The sequence below is a fragment of the Mastigoproctus giganteus genome, chromosome 3, assembly GCF_048544385.1.
Source record: "Mastigoproctus giganteus isolate SK-2022 chromosome 3, ASM4854438v1, whole genome shotgun sequence".
Lineage (NCBI taxonomy): Eukaryota > Metazoa > Arthropoda > Arachnida > Uropygi > Thelyphonidae > Mastigoproctus > Mastigoproctus giganteus.
Genome location: NC_143577.1, coordinates 164901260 through 164926230, shown reverse-complemented (window position 1 = coordinate 164926230; position 24971 = coordinate 164901260). Strand labels below are relative to the sequence as shown.

Below are 24971 nucleotides of genomic sequence, written 5' to 3'. Positions count from 1 at the left end.
TCAATTATCTATAAAAAGTGAATCTTATGGTGCTCTTGCCATGACCTAGAAAGTTGTCTTGTGATGTGGCATTATTCATAATAGTGGAAAATGTTCTATTTTCAGTTTTGAGTATTGGCAAATACTCAAAACTGAATTGAGTTATTTGCCAAATTAAAGCTACTGGCAAATATTCCTAGTAGCTTTAATTTGCATAGTATTTTGGCATGTGCAAGAAGATTAATCTTTTTTAATCATTTCAGCCCTGGAGTTGTAGCAACACAGATCTGGAAAAAAACAAATATAGATAGTGCAATACTTGAAGAGGTAAGAATTAGAGCTACTCTTAAACCAAATTATTTATACATACATTTTTTCCTGTAAAATGTACAAATAGTCTTATGGCCTAACATTCATCCTGGTGAATGTTTAGACTAAAGATCTTTCTAAATCTATTAGATTTCCATGTGCTGATTTTAATTTTAGATTAAAATTGTATCATTCAATCTTTTTCAGGGACTGAAATTGGAGTTTTTATCAGATTAAATCTCTAAGATACTTTAAAAAACTGAATCTACTTAGCATTTTGAAACTAAATCACTAATAGCTAATCAGCATACTAGTTTCAACTATTCTTGTTGAGCTATCCCTAGATTAGGTGGGTTTGAAAACTCAAATGGGTGCACCCTACTGCTTCATACACTTGTAACATGTCTTGCTCTACTTTTGTAGACATTTCCACTGCTTAGTTGCTATATAATTCCCATTATTTTAGGGTTATGTAGCACTTTCTTGCACAAAGTGATGGCCCTTTGCTCAACCACAACATGAACCAGGTTCTTATTCCTGGGATGCACCCCTTACCCTGTAAGGAACCAACTCCCAGGCTAGTGGTTAACATCAGGGACCTCTATCCCTGGAAGAACTGTCTTCACTCCAACTGAGCTACCCACAACTTGATAGGAATGAATCATAACCCTTGCTACTCTAATAGCATTGGGGTCAGTAGTCAAGAGTTGGCAAGAGACCATATAGGAAAGACAAAAGGGTCTGTCTCAAAGTAAATGTAAAAAGAACAAGCCTAGCTAGGGAACTGGGAAAGCAACTTCCCTTGCTATCAAGATAGTGGGGACCCTGTTGATCCATGGGTCATCCATTATTTGGACCATTCCATCAGGTAGTTCACTCATTTGCCAATGGATGCTCTTCCTGGAATTGGGTCCTCAGTATTCTCATCTCTGTTATAATGAAATTAGCAAGAGCACATGATGCAAGAAAGCAAGCTGATATAGCAAAAACTCATTTCACCCATCCACTTGCTCCAAATGTTTTGTCTAGTTCTGCCTTGAATCTGTTTAAGCTATCAACTTCTACAATGACTAATGGAAGTTTGTTCCAGCAATCAACCACCTGCTGGCTGAAGGCAAACTTCTGCACATCTATCTACAACTGTCTTTCCTCAACTTGAATTTATGCTCTCTGAGCAAGGGGTAGAATCCCATCACCATTGAGCATGCTCAAACCTTTGAGGCTTTATACACAATCAGATCACCTTGCATGTGCCTAGTCTTCAGACACTAATTTGCAAAACTTGAGCCTTTCTTTGTGAGAGCAAACCTTTGTTCCATTCACTAATCTTGTTGCCCTTGTCTGTACTTGTTCCATCAGCTCCTCATCCTTAAAATGAGGCCTCCAGACCTGTATACAGTACTCAATGTGTGGCCTGACCATTGCTTTATACAAGGGGATAATCACCTTATGCCTGCTAGAAAAATTGACAAGATACCATGAGCTATTCTTGCAGACCATCTGCACTGCTCAAAATACTTCATATCTGCCTGCACAATTACCCCAGGTCCTTTTCCCTCTCTACCACTGTGTAGTACCACAGTTGATACATTACTCTGGGGCATACTGCTTCCTATATGCAGTACTTAACATTTGTCAATGTTAAACATCAGTTGCCACCTCTCAGCCCATCTGCCCAACTTTTCTAGATCCTGTTGCAATAGTGTACTGTCATTGTTGTCATTAACAACCCTGCTGACCTTAGTATTGTCTGCAAACTTGGACATGAAGCCTAATATACCATCAATTTCATTAATGAATTCAGAAAACAGTGGACCACTAATAAAATTAGTCCACAAAGAGCAGTCCCCATTGATTACCACTGTTCTCCCACTCAACCATCCCTTGCTCCATAGGAGCAATTTGCACCCAATTTGTGCAACAGTCTTCTATGTGCTACAGTATCAAAAGCCCTTTCTAAGATCCAAATACATCAATTCTTTGCATCCAGTTCCTTTGTGACTACATAAAATCTAATCAAATTGGTTCAATGACTTCCCCTTAAACCTATGTTGGTCTGAGCTTATAACTGAGTCTTGTCTAGATGATCCTGCAGTGCTTCTTTAACCAGTGCCTCCATTAATAACCCTATCAGGTTGTATGCTCATTCCAACTTGCTAGCATCCTACTTTTTCTTGTTTGAAAACTTTGGTAAACCACCTTACATACTTACTAGTATACTCCACTTGGTTCCTTCTGTGCCCTTCCAACAAAAGAATGTTCAACTTCTGAATCTAAAGCTCTAGGTCCTGGTGACAATTTTTTTTCCACTTGTTTTCAAAACCTTTGCTTCTGTTAGCTTTTTAAGCTTATTCCACTGGTTTTTCTTTCTGCTTAAATTTTTCACATCTGGATAGACCCTGAAATGGGTGCTTCCTTTCAATTACTCCATTGTACTTGCTGCTTCTCATTCCAAAGTAACACTGAATTCCATATCTTAAACTATGGCAATTAAACACAAGGTTGAAAATGTCAGTGCTTATTTACTGGTAATATAGGGTTTACTCAAATGTTAGAAAAATTTGAGTAACTCTTGATTTAAACCTTTTTATTGTATTTGGTATAGAGGTCTTCTAAGTAAGCTGTCTTGTGGCTTATTTACTTTTGCAATTATCAGTCTCTCTGAATGATGTTGGCACTACTTTCTAGTAGTGTACACTAATGCTGGAATTTCCCAAAATTCAGTTTCTCCCATTCCTCTTATTAATAACCTTCCACTGACTAGAAATACCTGGTTATCAGCAGTGATCATTCATGTATTAAGAATTTGCAGATAAAGGAACCACTAGTTGGCAGTGATCAGTGTACTGATGTGGGATTTACTTAAAGATTTAATTACCATCAGGGGTAAAGGAAAGGGTTTTTGCTTCCATAAAGGTGAGTACAGTGGTCTCAGACAGTTTTTTAAATTCTGTACAGTGGGATCAACTGATGTTACCAACAGTAAATTCTAAGTGGGAAGCATTCAAGGAATTAATCATGGATGCTACTAAACGTTTCATACCTATTATTAAGAAATATATTGTTCAAGGTTTAGGCCTAAATGATTATCAAATGACTCAGAAGCCTATGGCAGATATAAGTTAGTCTGTAATCAGGTCACAAAGGAGGTTAGGCAGGAGAAGGCAGATTATGAGAAATCCCTGGCAAAAGATGCTAAGAAAAAACAGCAAGGATTTCTTTACTTATATAAACTCTAAAAGGGGATGAATCTGATTGGTCCACTTGACATTGATGGTTTGACTGTTGATGATCCTGCTCAGATAGCAAACAAACTGAATGAGTACTTTGCATCTACATTCACACATGAGGAATTAAGGTTTGAAAATGGCAGAAGGTTATCAAATTGTAGCAGGGTACTTAATGATTTTGTAATAACTGAAAGCAAAGTGGAGGAGAAATTGAAGTTAAACATAAGAAAAGCATCTGGGGTGGCAGTTATATTAAAGGAGGTGGCAAAGCAACTAAGCAAACCCTTAGGCATAATTATGAGAGCCTCCTTGGACTCAGGAGGTTCCCCAGACTGGAGATGTGCAAATGTATCCCCAATTCACAAAGGGGATCAAATGGTGATAAGAGTAATTACAGACCAGTTAGTTTAACTTCTGTTCCAGGTAAAATAAGAGTTGCTGGTTAAAGATGCATTGCAGGATCATCTAGACAAGACTGCAGCAATAATTCAGACACAGCATGGGTTTGTTAAGGGAAAGTCTTGTCTGACTAATTTGATAGGATATTATGTGGTTACAAAGGAACTGGATGAAAATTGATATCATATATTTGGATTTCGGGAAAGCTTTTAACACTGTTGCACATGGTAGACTATTATACAAATTGGAGCAGAATGGTATTAAGGGCAAGTTGCTACAATGGATAAGAGGATGGTTAAGTGCAAGAAGACAGAGGGTGGTAATCAATGGGTGCTGCTCTTCATGGACTAATGTTATTAGTGGTGTCCCACAGGGTTTGGTGTTAGGTCCACTGTTTTGTATATTTATCAATGATATCAGGCTTAATGTCAGTTTGCAGATGATACAAAGGTTGGCATTGTTGTTAATGGCAGTGTGCTACTGCAACAGGATCTAAATAATTTGGGCAGATGGACTAAGAAGTGGCAACTGAAGTTTAACCTTGAGAAATGCAAAGTACTGCATATGGGTAGAAGTAACCCCAGAGAAATATACCAACTGTGTGGTACTACACTTAAGGTGGTAGAAAATGAAAGACCTGGGAGTAATTGTGTAGTCAGATATGAAGTTTTCTGAGCAATGCAGATAGGTGGGCAGGTCATGGGGTTTTGTCAATGATATATAGGAATTTTGCTAGCAGGGAGGAGGTGATTGTCCCTCTGTATAAGGCAATGGTCAGGCCACACCTTGAGTACTGCATACAGGTCTGGAGGCCTCATTTTAAGAAGGATGTAGATGTACTTGCATGTACAGAGAAGGGCAACAAGATTGGTAAGGGAAATGAAGGGATCCTCTTACCAAGAGGCTTAAGTTCTGCAAATTGTAGTGGCTGGAGACTAGGCACCTGTGCAGTGATCTGATTGAGGTATATAAGGCCTTGAATAGGTCTGATGGGATCCTTCCACTTTTTCAGATTACAAACCTAAGGGGGCATAAATTGAAATTAAGAAAGTGCAGATGTGCAGAAATTTGCCTTTAGCCAGCAGGTGGTTAATTGCTGGAACAAACTTCCATCTGTTGTGGAAGTTGATAGGTTGAATAAATTTAAGGAGAAACTCCTTAAATTTATTAATAATAAATTTAAGGAGGAACTTTGGAGGGAATGGTGTGGTTTTTTGGCTGATGCTGCATAAGCTCATACACTTGCTTTCTTGCATCACATGCCACTACTACCATCTATTTTGTTGATGGTAGCACACATACATTCCACCTAGTATGTTAATGCTTTCTTTGCACAAACAGCTTAAATTTTAATCCTAAAACTTGCTTTTTGAAAAAGTATTTACTCCTGTGTCCACTTTTATAAGACTTCTATTGGATTGCCTTTATTTCTAATCTCCCAAGCACATGATGTATTGCAATCTCTGCATCTTGGTTATTATTTTTAAATAGGTACTTTGTATAAAATCCTAATTTGCTCTACTATGGGATATTAACCCCACATCTAGGAAATTTCTTGCAGTCTCTTCCCTGTCTCATAAAATGTTCAGTGTCTAAATGTCTTTCTATGGAAACTATTCTGAACTGGCATCTAATTTCTCCATTCTCTTCCAAACATGCAAATCATTTATCCCAGTTTTCTGGAAGAACACTTTTCTGCAATCTATATAAATGCTAATTAACAAGCATCTTCTCAGCCTTCAACCCATCTATGGCTAAATATAGGTTCTGGTTTTGAACTTATCAGTCCAGTTATATTGTTTGGGCTGTTAAAGGCTTTTTCTGCAAAGCATAGTGATCAAGTATAGTGATGGAGAAAGAAGGGATGGCAGGCTTGCCTCTGTCTGCAACAATGACCAGTCTGTAAACAGCCTGGATTTCTTAGATTACACAACCTGCATGATATTGTTTACCAAGAAATGCCATATCAGTGTCTTGCTTCCAGTCTCCCAATGACTTGTGTATGCAGTACTTAAACAGATCTCTGCCATGATCTTCAGACATTTCATTACAATGATCAATGGATGTGTCTTCATATGTAGTTCACAAATTAAATGCATTTGTAATATAGTATTTTGCAAAATGGTTGCATTTGTTCTGGGTCTGTTCAAGAAATTGATTTCAACCAATATATAAATCTGTGCTATTGTAGCCACAATGAATATTGACATGGTAGATGAGCAGTGCAACTCTATACACCCCTTAAAAATTGGAGAATCTCTGCACAACTTCATATCTGACTGCACAATTATCCCAGGTCTTTCATTATCTATTATCCTGAGTGTAACACCACAGTTGGTACATTTATCAGTTTACTGCTACCCATGTGCAGTACTTTTGCATTTGTCAATGTTAAACTTCAGTTGCCACTTCTCAGCCCATCTGCTGAACTTTTTTAGATCCTGTTGCAGTAGTAGACTATCATTAAGTCCTGCTCACCTTTGTTATCATCTGCAAGCTTCAACATTAAGCCTGATATACCTTCATCAATATTATATATAAATATACAAGCTAATGCCCCAACACCAAACCCTAGGGACTCGTCTACAGTCAAACCACAAAGAGCAGTGTCCATTGACTACCACTGTCTTCTCCCACTCAACTATCCATTGTGGCAATATTTCCCTCAATGCCATACTGCTCCAATTTGTACAGTAGTCTTCCATGTGTAACAGTATCAAAAGCTTTCCTAAAATCCAAGTATAGAACATCAATTATTTTTTTTTGTATCCAGTTCCTTTGTGACCACAAGACCAAATTGGTCTGACAAGACTTCCCCTTAAACAAATCTGTATCTGAATTATTACTGCAGTCTTGTCTAGATAATCCTGCAGTGCTTCTTTAACCAGTGCCTCCATTAATTTCCCTGGAACAGAAGTTTAACAAGTCTATAATTACTTGTTGCCCTTAGATCATCCTTTGAACTGGGGTTACATTTGCACACCTCCAATCCATGGGTACCTCCCCTGAGTCCAAGGAAGCTCTCATAATTATTGTAACTGTTTGCTTACTTCCTTTGCTGCCTCCTTTAATATAACTTGATAGATCCCATCCACCCTGGGTGCTTGTTTATTTTAATTTCTCCACTTTCCTCAGTTATTACAGAATCATCTAGCTCACTGCCAGAGTTTAATTCACCTCTGGTGTTCCCCTCCCTGAATAACTTGTGTTTGAATGTAGATGTAAAATACTCATTTAGTTTGTTAGCCACTGAGCAGGATCAACAGTCAAACCACCAATATCCAGTGGACCAATCTAATTCATCCCTTAAGTTTACATAGAGTAAAGAACTTTCTTTGCATCCTTTGCCTGCCTAATCTCCTTTGTGTTTTGGTTACAGACCAGCTTATATCCATCATAGGCTTCCATGTCACCCATTAATTTATGTATCCCATACATTTTCTTCTCTGCCACATGTGTCAGTTTCTGACATCCATTTAGGCCTAAACCTTGAACAATACTTAGTTGGTATGTAAAGCCTAGTAGCTTCCCATTTTGAATTTGCTGTTTGTAACATCAGTTGGTTCCACAGTATAAAATGTTTAAATACTGTCTCAGACCACTGTAGTCACCTTACAAAAGTAAAAACCCTTTTCCTTTATTCCTGATGGTAGTTACCTTTGAGTAAATCACACTGGTCACTACCACCTAGTGATTCCTTTATCTACAGATTCTTAATGCATGAAGAATTGCTACCAATAATCAGATCAAAAGTATTACTCCCTCTAGTTGCCTCCTGAACATGATAAACAATTGTCCACAAAAGCCTTGCTAGTGTGAGCAACCAATGTACATTCCTGTCAATATCCAGGAAACTAAAATTCTCATAAGTCTTTGATTTACTGGTTCACTATTTTCCTGTACAGTTTTATTATACTCATCAGGGTCATTAGGCCTATAACATTTCTACTCAATTTTGAGATCCTAGTGCTCATGTCACACATGACTCAACACCACTGTCCAGCAATGTTGACTGGCTGCATTTCCTTGGATTTTATTTCTTAACTAATAGCATAACCCCTCTTCTGTCCTGTCTATTCTTCCTATATACATTGAACTCCCCAAATTCCAGTTCATACATTCCTTATATCTGTATGACATGTCTATTATATCCCACCAATATCTGCCTTTGTTTTGACCAACACTTCAAATTCAAACTTATTTACCAAACTCCTAGCATTGGTGTATACATGCACCTGTTCCTATTCTTAGCTACCCTAACACAACCTATGTGTTTACTTGTACCACAATGACTCTCAGCAGTCTCTGAAATACCCTGCATCTTGTTTTCCAGACTAACTCATTCCAATAAAAGCAGTGCAAGAATCACTTGCATCTCTGCCAGCAGCTACTGTTCATCTATTAGTGTATCCCCCAACCTAGCAGTTTTCCAACCCACCTAACATTACCTTGATAGCTTCAGCAAATATTCTTGCAACCTTTGTATTTAAGTGTATCCCTTCTCTGTAGAAACACTGCTGTTAACAAGCACAAACCAGGCTGAGAAATTCTACCCCTTGAGCCTTGCACAACCTCTCCAGGGCCAAATTGTTTGACAATGCTATCATACTCCCTCCTATCATGTTTGGGCATAATTGCAGACACTTTCAAATTCAACCCTAATTCATGGCTTTTTTCAACAGTGACCTGTACTTAAATAATTCCACTCATCTCCTACTCTTAATACCATTAGTGCCAAAGTGTACAACAATATCACCTTTTGTGCCCTTAAAAGATATCTGTGCTACATCAACCTTTGCCCCTGGCAGATATACCCTAGTCCTGTTCCACCTGTCCTTTTTACAATTTTCCCTGACAAGTCACTAGGAACTGGTTCCTGTGGGACCAATGTATCTGCCTTGGGGGTTGCCACTGCTTGATCTTGCAAGTTCTGGCATTGATGTAGGTGGCTGAGAGCTTGATAGGCCCTCAATTTAGATCCTTTGAGGGCATCCACCTGTCCTTCAAGCTGTCATAGACCCATAATGCTGAGTTGTCACCTGATTTCCTTATATCATGCAAACAGACATTGCCCTTGACAGTATCATGTCCTGCTTTTTATTAATTAATATCTGCCTTATTATTTTCATGACTTTCTAAAAGTTAATTTATATAAATTGCTTTTTAGCAATACTTACTCTATATATACTTAATTTTGGCTCCTTTGACTAGAAACTAGTTTGGAGTTATTCATAGTTTAAAGAACATAGACTAACAATTTTCTTCTTTTAGAAATTTAAGGATTATGTGGAGAAGAACCCACACCTGGGCCGAGTTGGGGGTGCAGAAGAAATAGCCAAGGTGATAGCATTCCTGGCTTCATCAGATGCTTCATTCATTACAGGAGAAACTTTAGTAGCTGATGGTGGATACTTGTTAGTTTCTGCCATTAGTTAACTATTTGGATTGTTATGGCTTACTTGATGAATTTATATTTTTTAACAGTATAAACTTATGCTAATTTATATAAACTGTTTACTTGTTATTAAATTTCTATTAAATGATTTCTACTTATTCCAGTGGTTTGTCACTTAATCTCTTGCCTGTGTCAATTACTTAACCTGACTGTCTGTGATAGGATATTGACTTTTCACTGTCATGTAGAAAGACATGGTTGGAGTAATGACAAATAATTAACTTGGAAACTTCCAGGAATTCTGGATGCATCCTTACATAAATCCTATTTATAGGGATGTAAAGCAAGGCACACTTCATATAAAGCAATGTTTGACCCATTTGTTGAATAATGCTATACAGAAATTTAAATTGAGTTAAGAATCTAACACTTGGCTTTTCTTAAGTCACTACACTTTATTATATGAATGAAGTTACTCTTGCACAAAAGGTTTACTATAATCAATATTATATTGGAGTAAATACACTTAAACCTGACCTTTGTCAACAAACCTATTAAAATTTAATAGCATGAAATTAAAATATTTAGTCCTTAGTAATTAAATTTTTACTTCTCTGGGACCATCAGAGCAACAGTTTTTGCATTAGAAAACCTTACTTTCAGGAAAATAACCTTTTACATAAAGTAAAAGGTGGCCTTAGTTCATATGGTCATGTGACAGCTAAATACAGTGCTGTTTCTTGTATTCTGTGAACTGCTGATTATATTGTCCTTGAGTATACAGAATTTATAAAGATTAGGGCACCATCAAATTGTGTACTAATAATGATAGATTGAATATTATGGTCTAATGATACAACCTTTCTCATTGTACAGGTGTGCACAAAACAAGTTACCCTATGACCTTTTTTAAGTAGGCAAATTACTATTCTAAAAATGGACAATGCATTAAATGCACAAGGGTTTCAGTCATTTATTTTCATTGTTTATCATAGAACGTAATCTTCCTTTCAGCATGCTCTTAATGTTCAACCTATTTTTCAATAGTAATTACTCTAAAAGAAAAGAGTAGGCATTGGGAAAAGAGGTAATGGTGCTGAAAAATGCCATTTGACTGCATCAGAAGGAAGTAATTGGTGATTCAAGCTACTTCCCACTATGGTGGGCCTATTAAAAACCAGGTTCTCTGTTTTACTGGATGGTTACTACAGGGTCTGCCCTGAACTAATGGTATACCATTAGGTATATTAGGAACCCCAAGTGCTTTAAAGTTTCAATCTGCAACCTGAAAGCACTTGGGGTTCCTTTAAGTCTTGTAGTTTTAATGCCCCTATTTATAATAGGCCTAAGAAGTTAAGTAGCAAAAAATTGAGAAAGCATTTTAACTCATTTGATTAATTTGCACTAAAGAGAATTAGTATGCTCTTCTATGAATAAATTTGTAAAAGATAATAGTATATTCTAAAAAAATATTAAGATTCAATTAATGCATGCCACTCAGATGTATAAATTGATCTAGATAAATCAAGTAGGCTTGAACTAAAATTTCTTTCTAAAGAAGGTAGAAGTAGTAATAAAGGCTCTCAGCTCTATATTTCAGAGTAAAAGTGATCACTTATGAGTAACATTATTGCATCTAATTCAAAGTTTTGAATTATGAACAAGCTTCCAAATTCCAAACTTTGTGGACTAATGTTATTAGTGAAGGTCCTTAAGGTTTGGTGCTGCACTATTACTGTTCAATTTTGATATTGAAAGGCATTAAACTGAGTTTGCCATGATTGAGTTTAATGACTAGCCTACACAATAACAATCTGGATAGTTAGCAAGGGCACTTGATGCAAGAAAGCAAGCTTTTTTGGCATCAGCCAAAAAACCCTTATTTCACTCATTTGCTTGCTCAATGTTTATCAAGTTCTGCCTTGAATCTATTTAAGCTATCAACTTCAACAACAGATGGAAGTTTGTTCCAGCAATCAACCACCTGCTGGCTAAGGCAAACTTCCACACATCTATCTTATGACCATCTTTCCTCAATTTGAATTTATGCCCTCAGGTGATTCTTCTGAGGAAAAGTCCCAACAGCATTGAGCATGCTCAAACCATTCAAGGCTTTATACACCTTAATCAGATCACCTTGCAGATATAGTCTCCAGACACTAGTTTGCAAAACTTGAGCTCTTTGTAAGAGCAACCCTTTGTTTTATTCACTAATCTTGTTGCTCTTCTCTGTGCTTTGTTCTAACAGCTCTACACCTGGAATACAGGTCTAGAGGCCTCATTTTAAGGTGTGGCCTGACCACTGCCTTATACAAGGGGATAATCACCTTATCCCTGCTAAAAAAATTCGTGTATATCATTGAAAAGATGCCATGAGCTACTCTTGCAGACTGTCTGCACTGTTCAAAACTTTATCTGCCTGCACAATTACCCCCAGGTCCTTTTGATTCTCTGTCAGTGTGGTACTGCAGAGTTGATACATTACTCTGAGATACTGCTTCCCATATGTAGTACTTAACATTTATCAATGTTAAACTTAATTTTCCACCTCAGTCCATCTGCTCAACTTTTCTAGATCCTGTTGCAGCAGTGTACTGTCAATGTCATTAACAATCCTGCCAACCTTTGTCTGCAAACTTGGACATTAAGCCTGATTTATCATTTATAAATACAGAAAAGTGGACTGAACCCTGAGGGACTCCACTAATATTAGTCCACAAAGAGCAGTGTCCATTGATTACCACTGTCTTCTCCCACTCACCATTCCTTTATCCATAGCAGCAATTTGCCTCCAATGCCACACTGCTCCAATTTGTGCAACAGTATTAAGACATTTCTAAGATCCAAATTTGATATCAAAGTTGTTTGTTGCATCCAGTTCCTTTGACTACATAATATCCAATCAAATTAAACAAGACTTCCCATTAACAAACCCATGCTGTGTCAGAGCTATAACTAAAGTCTTGTCTAGATCCTGTAATGCTTCTTTAACCAGTGCCTCCAATAATTTTCCTAGAACAGAAGTTAAACAGGTCTGTAATTACCTGTCTCCCTTTGTGGTTTGGGGTCACATTTGCCCATCTCCAGTCCATGGGTACCTCCCCTGTGTCCAGGGAAGCTCTCATAATTATGGGTAAGGGTTTGCTTACTTCCTTTGCCACCTCCTTTAATATAACTGGATAGATTCCACTCCAGGTGCTTTGTTTATCTTCAATTTCTCCTCCACTTTACTCAGTTATTACAAGATTATCTGCCTTACTGCCAGAGTTGAATACATCTCTGGCATTCCCCTCCCTGAATAATTCATATGTAGATGCAAAATATTCAGTTTGTTAGCTACCTGAGCAGGATCAAAAACAGTTGAACCATTTCATATCAAGTGGACCAATCTGATTCACTCCCTTCTAGAGCTTACATAAGTAAAGAACTCTTTGCTGTTTTTCTTTGTATCCTTTGCCAAAGATTTCTCATCTGCCTAGCCTCCTTTGTAACTTGGTTACATACCAGCTTATATCTATCATAGGCTTTTGTGTCACATGTTAATTTATGTATCCTATGCATTTTTTCTTGTCAGATGTCTAATTAGTTCATCTGACATCCATTTAGGCCTAAATTTTGAGCAATATTTTTGTTGGTATGAAGAGCCTAGCTTTCAAAGATTAATTCTTTGAATGCTTCCCATTTTGAATTTGCTGTTGGTAACATCAGTTGGTCCCACTATATAGAATTTAAACTGTCCCTGACCACTGTCATTCTGCCTTTGCTCTGGTCTGAGTCATGATTTCTATTGAAGTTCAATAAAATTCTAATACAATATAACCCTAAACTTATATCCCAATGTTATAACACATGTATTTTGGTATCTAATGTTCTGAGTTATGTTATGACTTTCTTATTCCCTGTCAACTTATATGTATTAATTTATGTTAAGTTTGTAAAAAAAAACAAGGTTGCTATATGTATTTAAAGTGCAATTCAATTGACAATGAAATTTAAGGTTAATAAATTTTACTGATTAATTGATACTATATCAATTAATCAGTAAACTTGCTATCTAGTTTTCTGTTAAAACCTTATGCTATCTAGTTTGGTGCACATATTTGGTGTAGTTGCCTTTATGAAAGCAAAAACTTTTCCCTTGATGGTAGTTATCTCTGAGTAGTATGCCTCTGTAGCTGAGTGGTCAGGAGTGCACTAGCACACTCTTTGGGTAGACTAGGGTTCAAGTCCCTGACTGCTGAATATGGTCAATCTGCCAACCCACACTAGACCAGTGTGGCAGATTATGGTCCATTTCCCTCAGCATGAATTGTTAAGGAGGTTTCCATCCTGCAGTGGGTTGATAATGGCTGCACTTTACCTTTTTTTACCTCTGAGAAAATCACACTGTGATCACTGCCAACTAGTGGTTCCTTCATCTGCAAATTATTGATGCATGAAGAATCACTGATAATCAGTATTACTCCCTTTAGTTGCCTCCCAAACATTCTGCTGTAGAAAACAATCCAATAAATCCATAAGCCTTGCTAGTGTGAGTGACCAACCCACAAATTCCAGTCAATCTCTGGGATCTTAAAATCTCTCATAAGACACTGATTTACTGGCCCACTATTTCTCTGCACAATTGCTCACTCATCAGATGCATTTGGCCTATAACACACCTACTCATTTTTTCTTTTCCAGTGCTTGTCATACTCAACATTGCATTGTCCAACATCAATTGGATACACTTCCTTAGATTGTTTCTAACAGCATAACCCCTCAGTTTCTGTACACATTGCACTCTCCAAATTCCAGTTCTGCACTGCTTATGTATTTGACACTGTCTCTGATATCCCAACAATACTGGCTTTGATGTCTTCACTAGCACTTCAAGCTCATTGAATTTATTAACTATGCTCTTAGCATTTGTGTACATGCAAGTATACATGCACCTGTTTCTACTGTTACTCTAACACAGCCCATGTATTTACTTGTTCCACTGGCTCCCAGCAGTCCTGAAATCCTCATTGCCTTGCATTCCAGGCTGCTGCTCAATTGCATTTCAATAGTACTGTAAGAATCGCCTGTCAGTGGCTACTGTTAATCTGTATACCCCCCAAGCTAGCATTTTTCCTACTCATCTAACTCTGCCTTGCTGACCCAGGTAAGTAAAGTGCCTGCCTGGCAACCCAAAGGTTGTGGGTTTGAATCCTGCCTCAGGCTTGGATCAGAGTAGTGCAAAAACCTTGGGAGGTGCATTATGGCCATAGAAGCCAATGTGCCAATAACTAACAAAAAACTCTGCCTTGATAGCATCAGCAAATATTCTTGCACCCTTTCTATTTAAGTGCATCCCATCCCTGTAGAAGCACTCTTCTGTTAACAAGCACAGACCAGGGTGAGAAAAATTCTACCTGTTTTAGCCTTTGCACAATCTCTAGGGCCAAATTGATTGACAAGGCTCTTGTCATATACTCCTTCCTATTGGACACTTTCAAATTCAACCCTGACTCCTGGCTTTTTTCAGCATTGACTTGTACTTGTTAAGTAATTCTGCTGGTCTCCTACTCATAATATCATTAGTGCCAATGTGTACAACAATATCACCCTTTGTGCCCTTAAAAGATATCTGCTCTACAATGTCATCAACCTTTGCCCCTGGCAGACATACCATGGTCCTGTTCCATCTATCCTTTTTGCACAATGTTCCCTGACAATAGTCACCTATAACTGGTTCCTTTGGGACCAGTGCATTCTGCCTTGGGGTTTGCTGCTATGTTGCTTGATGTTCAAGTGCAAGCTCTGGCATTGATGTGGGCAGCTGAGAACTTGATGGGGCCCCTCAACTTAAATCCTTCAAGGACATCCACTCTGTCCTTCAAGCTCAATGTTGAGTTGGTGCCTGATTTCCTCACTCCTTACATTGCACGTGCACACAAAGAAATTCCCCTTGGCAATATGTCCTGTTCCTGAATGCTCCACAAACATGAAACAAGCAGTGCATTTCAATACTGATTCAGAGGACAGCTGCCCCCCCTCAGTTCTCCCCTGAGCCACAGCACTTCCATTAATTTGAGCCTTTGCTCTGGTCTGAGTCATGATTTCTATTGAAGTTCAATAAAATTCTAATACAATATAACCCTAAACTTATATCCCAATGTTATAACACATGTATTTTGGTATCTAATGTTCTGAGTTATGTTATGACTTTCTTATTCCCTGTCAACTTATATGTATTAATTTATGTTAAGTTTGTAAAAAAAAAACAAGGTTGCTATATGTATTTAAAGTGCAATTCAATTGACAATGAAATTTAAGGTTAATAAATTTTACTGATTAATTGATACTATATCAATTAATCAGTAAACTTGCTATCTAGTTTTCTGTTAAAACCTTATGCTATCTAGTTTGGTGCACATATATTGAATAAAAATGGTGGCAAGGTTCAATCTTGTTGACTGAAACAGGCCTATGAAAATGGTTATTCAGCTTTAACATTTGCCACTTCTGCTAGCTGGTTTGCTAGCAGAAGTTGCAAAATTATTAATCCCAAAATATACCAGTTGGTATAGTATTTGAAGTGGAGAATGAATGACCCAGGGTTAATCATTGACTTAATGAAATTTTCTGAGCAGTGCATATATACTGCTCATGTGGTTATGCCAATGATACAGGCCCTTTGTTTACAGGGCCAAGGTGACTCATCTTGTATAAGGAAAAGGATAGACTACAAGGCCTGTCACAATATTAATGAGATTAATATTGTAACAAGAGTAGTGGGGAAACAAGTGACATGTAGCATGGCCCTCACTTCTCCAAACTTGTTAGGCAGTATATCGGGTGCTAATGCAGTTACTGTTAATTATGGAACACTGAAATATTGAACAATATGCATTAAAGTGGTGTGCAACTGATGTGTATAAGAAAACTGGCATATTAGCATTAGTAGAGGTATTTGATGCAAGAAAGCAAGCTTATGCAGCATCAGCCAAAAAAAAAAAAGTAACATAAATAAAAATAACCACTTCACCCCTCTGTTTGTTCGAAATACCTGTCCAGCTGAGCCTTAAACTTATTTAGGCTATCAACTTCCATGACAAGGGATGGAAGTCTGTTCCATCTACCAACTACCCGCTGGCTAAAGGCAAATTTCCGCACATCTATCCTACATCTGTCTTTCCTCAATTTGAATTTATGCCCTCTCAGGTGATTATTCTGAGCAAGAGGAAGAATCGCATCAGCATTGAGCATGCTCAAACCATTCAAGGCTTTGTACACCTCTATCAGATCACCTCGCTGGTGACTAGTTTCCAGACACTGTAATTCGCAAAACTTAAGCCTTTCTTCGTAAGAGCACCCCTTTGTCCCATTCTCCAATCAAGTTGCCCTTCTCTGTACTTGTTCCAGCAGCTCTACATCCTTCTTGAAATGAGGCCTCCAGGCCTGTATACAGTACTCTAGGTGTGGCCTGACCATTGCTTTATACAAGGGAATAATCACCTCCTTATCCCTGCTAGAAAAATTCCTATATATCATTGACAATACACCATGAGCTACTCTTGCAGCCCGTCTGCACTGCTCAGAGAACTTCATATCTGCCTGCACAACCACCCCCAGGTCCCTTTCATTCTCTACCACTGTCAGTGTAGTACCACAGAGTTGATACATTGCTCTGGGGTTGCTGTTTCCCATATGTAGTACTTTACATTTGTCAATGTTAAACTTCATTTGCCACCTCGAAGCCCATCTGCTCAACCTTTCCAAATCCTGTTGCAGTAGCATAGTGTCAGTAGTGTCCTTGACAACCCTGCCAACCTTCGTATTGTCTGCAAACTTGGACATTAAGCCTGATATACCATCATCAATATCATTTATAAATACAGAAAACAATAAAGGACCCAATACTGAACCCTGAGGGACTCCACTAATAACATTAGTCCACGATGAGCAGTGTCCATTGATTACCACTCTCTGTCTTCTCCCCCTCAACCACCCCTTTATCCATAGCAGCAATTTGCCTCCAATGCCACACTGCTCCAATTTGTGTAGCAGTCTTCCATGTGCAACAGTATCAAAAGCCTTTATAAGATCCAAGTATATAATATCAAAGTTATTCCCTGCATCCAGTTCTTTTGTGACTGCATCATAGTATCCAATCAAATTGGTCAGGCAAGACTTACCCTTAACAAAACCATGCTGTGTCCTAGTCTTGTTCTTCCATTAATTTTCCGGGAACAGAAGTTAAACTCACAGGTCTATAATTACTTGTGTCAGCCTTTGATCCCCCTTTATGAATTGGGGTCTCATTTGCACATCTCCAGTCCGTGGGTACCTCCCCTGAGTCCAAGGAAGCTCTCATAATTATGGCTAAGGGTTTGCTTACTTCCTTTGCTGCCTCCTTTAATATAACTGGATAGATCCCATCCACCCCAGGTGCCTTTCTTGTATTTATCTTCAACAATTTCTCCTCCACTTTGTTCTCAGTTATTACAAGATTCTCTAGCTTACTGCTAGAGTTGAATACACCTCTGGCATTCCCCTTGCTGAATAACTCCTCATGTGTGAATGTCGATGCAAAATATTCATTTAGTTTGTTAGCTACCTGAGCAGGGTCATCAACAGTTGACCCATCGATCTCCAGTGGACCAATCTGATTCATCCCCTTCCTTCTAGAGTTTACATAAGTAAAGAACTCTTTGCTGTTTTTCTTCGCATCCCTTGCCAAGGATCTCGTAATCTGCCTTCGCCTGCCTAACCTCCTTTGTAACTTGGTTACAGATCAACTTGTATCTATCATAGGCATCTGTGTCACGTGTTAATTTGTATGTATCCCATGCATTTTTCTTCTCTGCCATATGCCTCATTAGTTCATCTGACATCCATTTAGGAATAAACCTTGAACGATATTTCTTAGTTGGTATGTAAAGCCTAGTAGCTTCCAAGATAAGTTCTTTGAATGCTTCCCATTTTGAATTTGCTGTTGACAATATCATCAGTTGATCCCACTGTATAGAATTTAAATACTGTCTCAGTCCATTGTAGTCGCCTTTACGAAAGCAATACCCCTTCCCTTTACCCCTAATGGTAGTTACCTCTTTGAGTAACTCCCACTTCAGCACACTGTGATCACTGCTACCTAGTGGTTCATTTATCTGCAGATTCTTAATGCATGAAGAATCACTACTGATAATCAAATCAAGAGTATTACTCCCTCTAGTTGCCTCCCGAACATGCTGATGAAGAAAACAATCATCCAATAAATCCACAAAAGCCCTGCTAGTGTGTGAGTGACCAGCCCCCAAATTCCAGTCAATATCTGGGAAATTAAAATCTCCCATTATAAGACTCTCTGATTTACTGGCCCACTCTATTTCTCCGAACAGTTTCTTATTATACTCAGAGTCATTAGGCCTATAGCACACTCCTACTCTCAATTTTGATCTCCCAATGCTTATGTCACACCAAACTGGCTCGACACTGCACTGTCCAGCGATGTCGACTGGCTTCACTTCCTTGGATTTTATGTGTTTTTTAACTAATAGCATAACCCCTCCTCCCTTCCTATCCTGTCTATCCTTTCTGTAGACATTGTACTCCCCAAATTCTAGTTCTGCATTCCTTATATCTGTGTGACACCACGTCTCTGAAATCCCCACAATATCTGCCTTTGATGTTTTGAGCAATACCTCAAATTCATCAAATTTATTTACTAAACTCCTAGCATTGGTGTACATGCACCTGTTCTTTTTCTTAGCTACCCTAACATAACCCATGTGTTTACTTGTACCCCAATGATTCCCAGCAGTCTCTGAAATATCCTGCATCTTATTTTCCAGGCTGCGGCTCATTCCAATAGAAGCAGTGCAAGAATCACTTTCACCTCTGCCAGTGGCTACTGTTAATCTATTAGTCCTTGTATCCCCCCAATCTAGCAGTTTTCCGACCCGCCTAACACTGCCTCGATAGCATCAGCAAACATTCTTGCACCCTTTCTATTTAAGTGTATCCCATCCCTGTAGAAGCAGTCTCTCCTGTTAACAAGTACAGTCCAGGCTGAAAAAAATTTTACCCCTTGAGCCCCGCACAATCTTTCCAGGGCCGAATTGATTGACAGGGCTCTCATCATATACTCTCCTATCGTGTCTGGGCAGAATTGCAGACACTTTAAATTTCAACCCTAATTCACGGCTTTTTTTCATCAGTGACCTGTACTTTTCAAGTAATTCCGCCGGTCTCCTACTCTTAATATCATTAGTATATGGAGAGGATGCTGTCACTATCTGAAGTGCTTTGTTGTCACAAGTTGTTTTTAGAGTGATGTGGAAGATGAGACATGCCAGATGGCCAAGCATCCACTTAATGTCCGGAGCAAGAGCATTCATTCATTGAGATTGAAAATAAGAATGATAGCTGAACTCAATTTAAATTAACTTTTCACAAAACTAAAGATTTGACCATGCAAAGTGTACTTGGAAATGGTTTTGAGTGATGGACAAAAACTGCATGAATGTGATTTGCTAGAAATCAATCCAAAAAATAGTCATTACTGGTGATGAAAGCTAGTTTTTCTAGTACAATCCAGAAATAAAATGCCAAGTCAAGCTGACCAAATATTGAAGCCATGCCTTAACAACTCACTTTCTTACTAACCTGATCAAATAGCTGAACTTGTTTCCTTGCATTTTACACATTTATAGAATGATCATCCATCTCTCTTGGCAAGTGATGGGCCATTGTGTTGACTAAAACAGGCACATTGATCACTTGGCCCAGAATGTCTTATTGTCCATGTGTCTTGGGCACCTTATTTGCAGAACAGTGAGGAGAAATGAGCCTCTGTCACTAAATCCAACTTTGGTAAATGTGATGGAATTTCTGGGTAGACAAAGCCATTGACTTAGTGCTAGAATGGTGTTGTGCTTAAGTGATTTTCTGCAGCTATTACACACAAGGATCCTATTGACAACATTGGGAAATGCAGTGCATATCAATGGTGCACCTTTAGCAGCTGATTTGTTTGGTTCATTCTCGAACCATAGACTAACTCTAGCATACAGAACAATATTTCGTAAACGTCCTTTCAAACTGACTATGTAAATAGTAGTTGGTGTAAGGAAAATCATTTAAACTCATTTGCTCCACAATTGGAGAAATGTTCCATTGTACATGATATACACTTTGGGTACATTATTGTTAGATGGAACAGCAGCATTGCTGGTTGAAGGGACTGCTAAATCCAATGCATAATTTTCTTTCTTTTAATAAATCTTGATAGTCTTGGTCTTGCACACTCATTGCTATCTCCATATTCATTTTCTTAGTTTGGCTTGCTCAACTCAATAACACTCTGCATTTGACTTTGGCATTGTTGAACACAGGCTATAGCACTGTAGAATTCTCTTTCACTGCTCAAATTATTGATGTGAAAACATCCATAGCAGCACCTAACAAGGGAATGTAACAAATGCAGATTGAAACAATAAAAATATTTGTATGATTCAACAAATGGTTACAATCAAATAGGTAATTAGGCTATTGGCTTGGATTTTTCTTACCTCTTTCAAATGTTGAATCGGTAGTGCAAGTAGTGGGAATGAGCATAAAAGGTTACATTGTTCATGATTTTGGTTTAGTTAGTTTAAACTGGTCTGATTTCATCAAGGATGTTTTCACATAACATCCTATGTGCATACCGGGTACATGTTTTTTATATTTTGGGAATGACTAGCACTATCTTTATTTGAAGCGTTTATCAATTGTAAAAGTGTTAAGAACTCACTTTGTGACTGGTCTATACTGGAAAAGGCCATGATTTGATCTAAAGTTAACTCTGAAATTTTCATAATGGGTGTCTTTAAAGTGTCAGCAAAAACAAGCATACATGCTTGTTTTTGCTGACACTTTAGTCTTAAAAAAAAAAAAAAAAAATCTGCTCAAAAATGAAACTTTCATTTGATCCTCCAGATGAAAAGAATTCTGCATTCTAGAAAATAAAAATTGTAATATCACTAAAAAAAAATTAGGAGGAAAACCAATTGCCTCAATTTATTCTCTTCCTGCAAGAGGATACATTTAAACTTTCTTCACTTTTCACAGTTTTGTAAAGAGCCAATAGCATCACTGTTCCCATTTCAAGAGAAAGTGGCCTCAATTTCACGAGTATCTGACCCAGTTTCATTTAGACATATTTGTAATAGACTTTCAATTTTCCTGAAGAGGGAAGGGTGCTTACTGCATAAAGGAAATTTCAGTTTTCAATGCTCTAGAACTTTGTTCAGAAATAATTTGACCTTCATGTGCCTGGGTGCAGTTGCTTAATAAAATTAACAGAATGAATGGCTGGAAAAGTAATCACCAAATCCCATGGCAGAGGGCTGATTATCATACAGTGAAATAAGTAAATGGTTGAAGGGGAAAACTAGGAACTGTCAATGTATATTTGTAAAAGGAAATGCACTAACAACAATATCTGTTTTTGACTTAACTGAGTTTGGTTGCCTACCAATCAGATTGCTACATTTTAAGGTCAAGGTTTGTAATTGGCATAATTCCCTTCCATTCTGTGCTTTATATTTGGCTGATAAATGCTCTGTCACTACAATCGCTGCTTTCTGAAGTGGTTACCGTGTCCAGTGCTCAGAAGAAAAATTTGTTTTTTCATCAATTATGATTCTGCAAGTGCTGCTTGATTTAGAAGTTTCAATCGTTTGGAATGGGTGGAGAGTTATTTGCGACTAATTAAAAATCAGTGGAAAGAGTTGAAACAGAAATGGATGGATACGCTAAACCTAGTTAGAGGTTGTTGCTACTGAAACACTTTCCAGCAGTTTGGAAGGTCAGATCGACAATGGGAGTGCAGCAGTTCTTAATGGCAATTTTCCACTGGGCTTAGCCAAGTGTGAGTCTCTATTACAAAAGATACAATGTTGATGAATTTATAGATTTTCTATAAAAATCTATAAATTAATGGAAGATTCATTGATGGATGAGTTGAGCTCAATTTGTAATTGTTTGCAGCAGCATTGTTGTTTTGGAGCCAGCGATGTTAGTTTTAAGGAAGCATAAGAGTATATGGTTAGACATCTGATTTCTTATAACCTAGCAGACTTTAGGGCTAGGTGTACCTTGAACCAAAATTAAACCCCTATGATATTCTACAAGCAACTCTCAATATGGTCTGTGAGCTTTGGGGAGTTATACTGCTTGCTTTGCCCCCATTTTTTCATTTCATTAGAAGAAAATGCATCTGTACCTTTTTGAAAATTAAAGGTTTGAATTTTCATTTTCACGTGTAGAAAGAAAGTTTGAATACATGTAAGCCTAATTAAAAAGTTATTTTTAAGACAAGTTTTCAAATCGTTAGTTCTACCAAGAGTGAATTTTAAAAAATTTTCATAAAACACTATTTGAACAGGAAAAAGGTTCACTTGACTCTAATTAAGAGCAACGATGTTCACTACACTAATTACAAACACATGAGTCTTTAAAAAAAAACAAGTAAACTCCAGAGAAAATAAATGAAAGAACACATTTCTTCAGGATAATCGAAACAAGTTTATACATTATGTTCACCGAAGTCTCAAAAGTATTTTACAGACAGTTCTAGCTGGAGAAAATTACACATAACTACACCTGCAGTACATGTTTAGACATCCCTACTGCCGATGTCTGACATCATAGATCTACCTGGATAAAAAACAAGAGATAGTAGGGGAAGGCAACTCGAGGTCAACTCATAATAATTAAACATGGAGTCTAGCAAAAAGGAGATGCCAGCGCCTGTGATGTCAGAGAATAGGTTTGGCAGGGCTAGAGGACACTTCATGCAAATGCGTTCATATTCTGACTGGGCTGAGACCACTTTATGCAAATGTGCTTGAATCTCATTCTTATCTACTGATGCAGAGGAAGTAATATTTGAAATGTGCTTATGCTAAGAGATTAAAAGTTAGGGTAATCCCCAATACAGATATATGATCATGCTTAGAAATCAGTGTCATCTAAAATAAGCATAGGAGTAGAAGAATCCTTTATGGTGAGATATGAGACAGGACTGAGATTTAGAAGTGAAATTAACTAAGTTATCTTTGCCCCACTGGAGAATTATCTGGAAATGAGCATTTAAGGAATTTGTAGTGGATGTTTGAGAAATTGAAGCCATTTGTGCAGGGCAAGGTTTCTCAAACTGGAAAGTGGAATGCAATTTGCCATCATCAGCAAAACTATGGATAGGATTTCCAGTCAATGGAATAAGGTCATTAATATACAAGAGAAAAAGAGTGGGAGAAAGAACTGAACTTCGTGGTACACCAGCATTAGTGGAAAAGTTAGAAGACAGAGCCATCACCTGCCGTGAGTGATCAGATAGAAAACTAGATAACCAATTACAAAAAACAGTTGGCAAATCATAAGGTGGAAAGCTTTTTTAGAAGAGCTTTATACCAAATGCGATCAAAAGCCTTTGGGATGTCAAGAGCAGCTTGGGTTTCACCAAACTTTTACATTGAATTTGTCTATAGATTTGTAACATAAGCCAGAATATCACCAGTGGATCGACACTGATGGAATCCATACTGGCGATCATTGATCAGATGGAGGTTTTCTAGGCAGTTTAAGAGTTGGTGGTTAGTTGATTTCTCTGTTACTTTAGAAAGAATAAAAGTAATTACAATAGGACAATAACTGGATGGGAGGGATTTGTTATCCTTTTTGGGAACTGGTTGAATATGAGCAAATTTCCAAGAAGAAGGAAAAACACCTTTGGAATAAGAAAGTGAAAAAAAAAAGTGACATAGAACAGGAGTAAGTTTAGGAGCACAGGTTTTGAGAACAAGTGGAGAAATACCATCAAGACCTGAAGCTTTATTTAGCATCAAGATTGATCAAAATCCTGACATCCTTTCAAAGGAAGTTCACAGGATGCATTGAATTGAGTGTATTGGGATTGATGGGAGGTGGTTTACCATGATCATCAATATAAGAATTGGAAGAAAAATATGATGCCAGCAGGTCAAGCTTTATATTTGGCTTGGCTGAGTAGAAAACTTTACCAAGTTTTCTACTCGCAACAATTGTCTTTACAATTGTTGCGAGCTTTAGTGTCAGCAAAAAATAAACCAGGAGATTTCGAAGTAAGCCAATTACGCTATGCAATGTTCTTCTCTTGAACAGCCTTAGCTCATTTATTGGAAACAAAGTTTTAGGACGAGATTTTAAGGTGGTGTGTGGAATAAAAGATTCCATCCCTACAAGAATAATTTCACTGACAAGATGTGAGCAAACGTTGACTTGAAACGGTAATCCAACCAAAGAAAAGAAAAGAAATCTCGCAGATCATCCCATTTGGCATTGCAATGCCAAACAAGGCGAGATCAAGAATGGCCATGTGCGAAAGGCTCCATTGAAGAGACCAATACATATTTACTCTTCCGATTCAAACCTCAACACCATTTTCTGTGGGAAAATTTCCATATCTCTCCTTCGAATTTCACAATTCCTCACATTTTCGAAATGGTCCACTCAGAACTATAAATTTTAGTGACTTCCTTTTACTACAACTCAAATTTATAATTATTTAAATTTATGTACTTTCCCCGCAAATGAGCCTTTCTTTTAAAGTTTTCCATTAACCTTTTCGTGCGTAAGCACATGTTTGGCTTGAGTGGGTTTTGTAGAGC

The 24971-nt window shown here is 37.8% G+C and overlaps 1 protein-coding gene across 1 annotated transcript in view; it reads left to right on the top strand.

Moving 5' to 3' along the window:
* LOC150088384 (uncharacterized) overlaps nucleotides 1-9362 on the top strand; it is a 74778-nt gene extending 65416 nt beyond the window's left edge. Inside the window, exons 8-9 of the mRNA XM_090370754.1 lie at nucleotides 243-306; nucleotides 9189-9362. Coding sequence (XP_090226880.1) covers nucleotides 243-306; nucleotides 9189-9353 — 229 coding nt within the window. The 3' untranslated portion in view covers nucleotides 9354-9362. The remainder of the gene's footprint in view (nucleotides 1-242; nucleotides 307-9188) is intronic.
* The last annotated feature ends 15609 nt before the right edge of the window (nucleotides 9363-24971 follow it).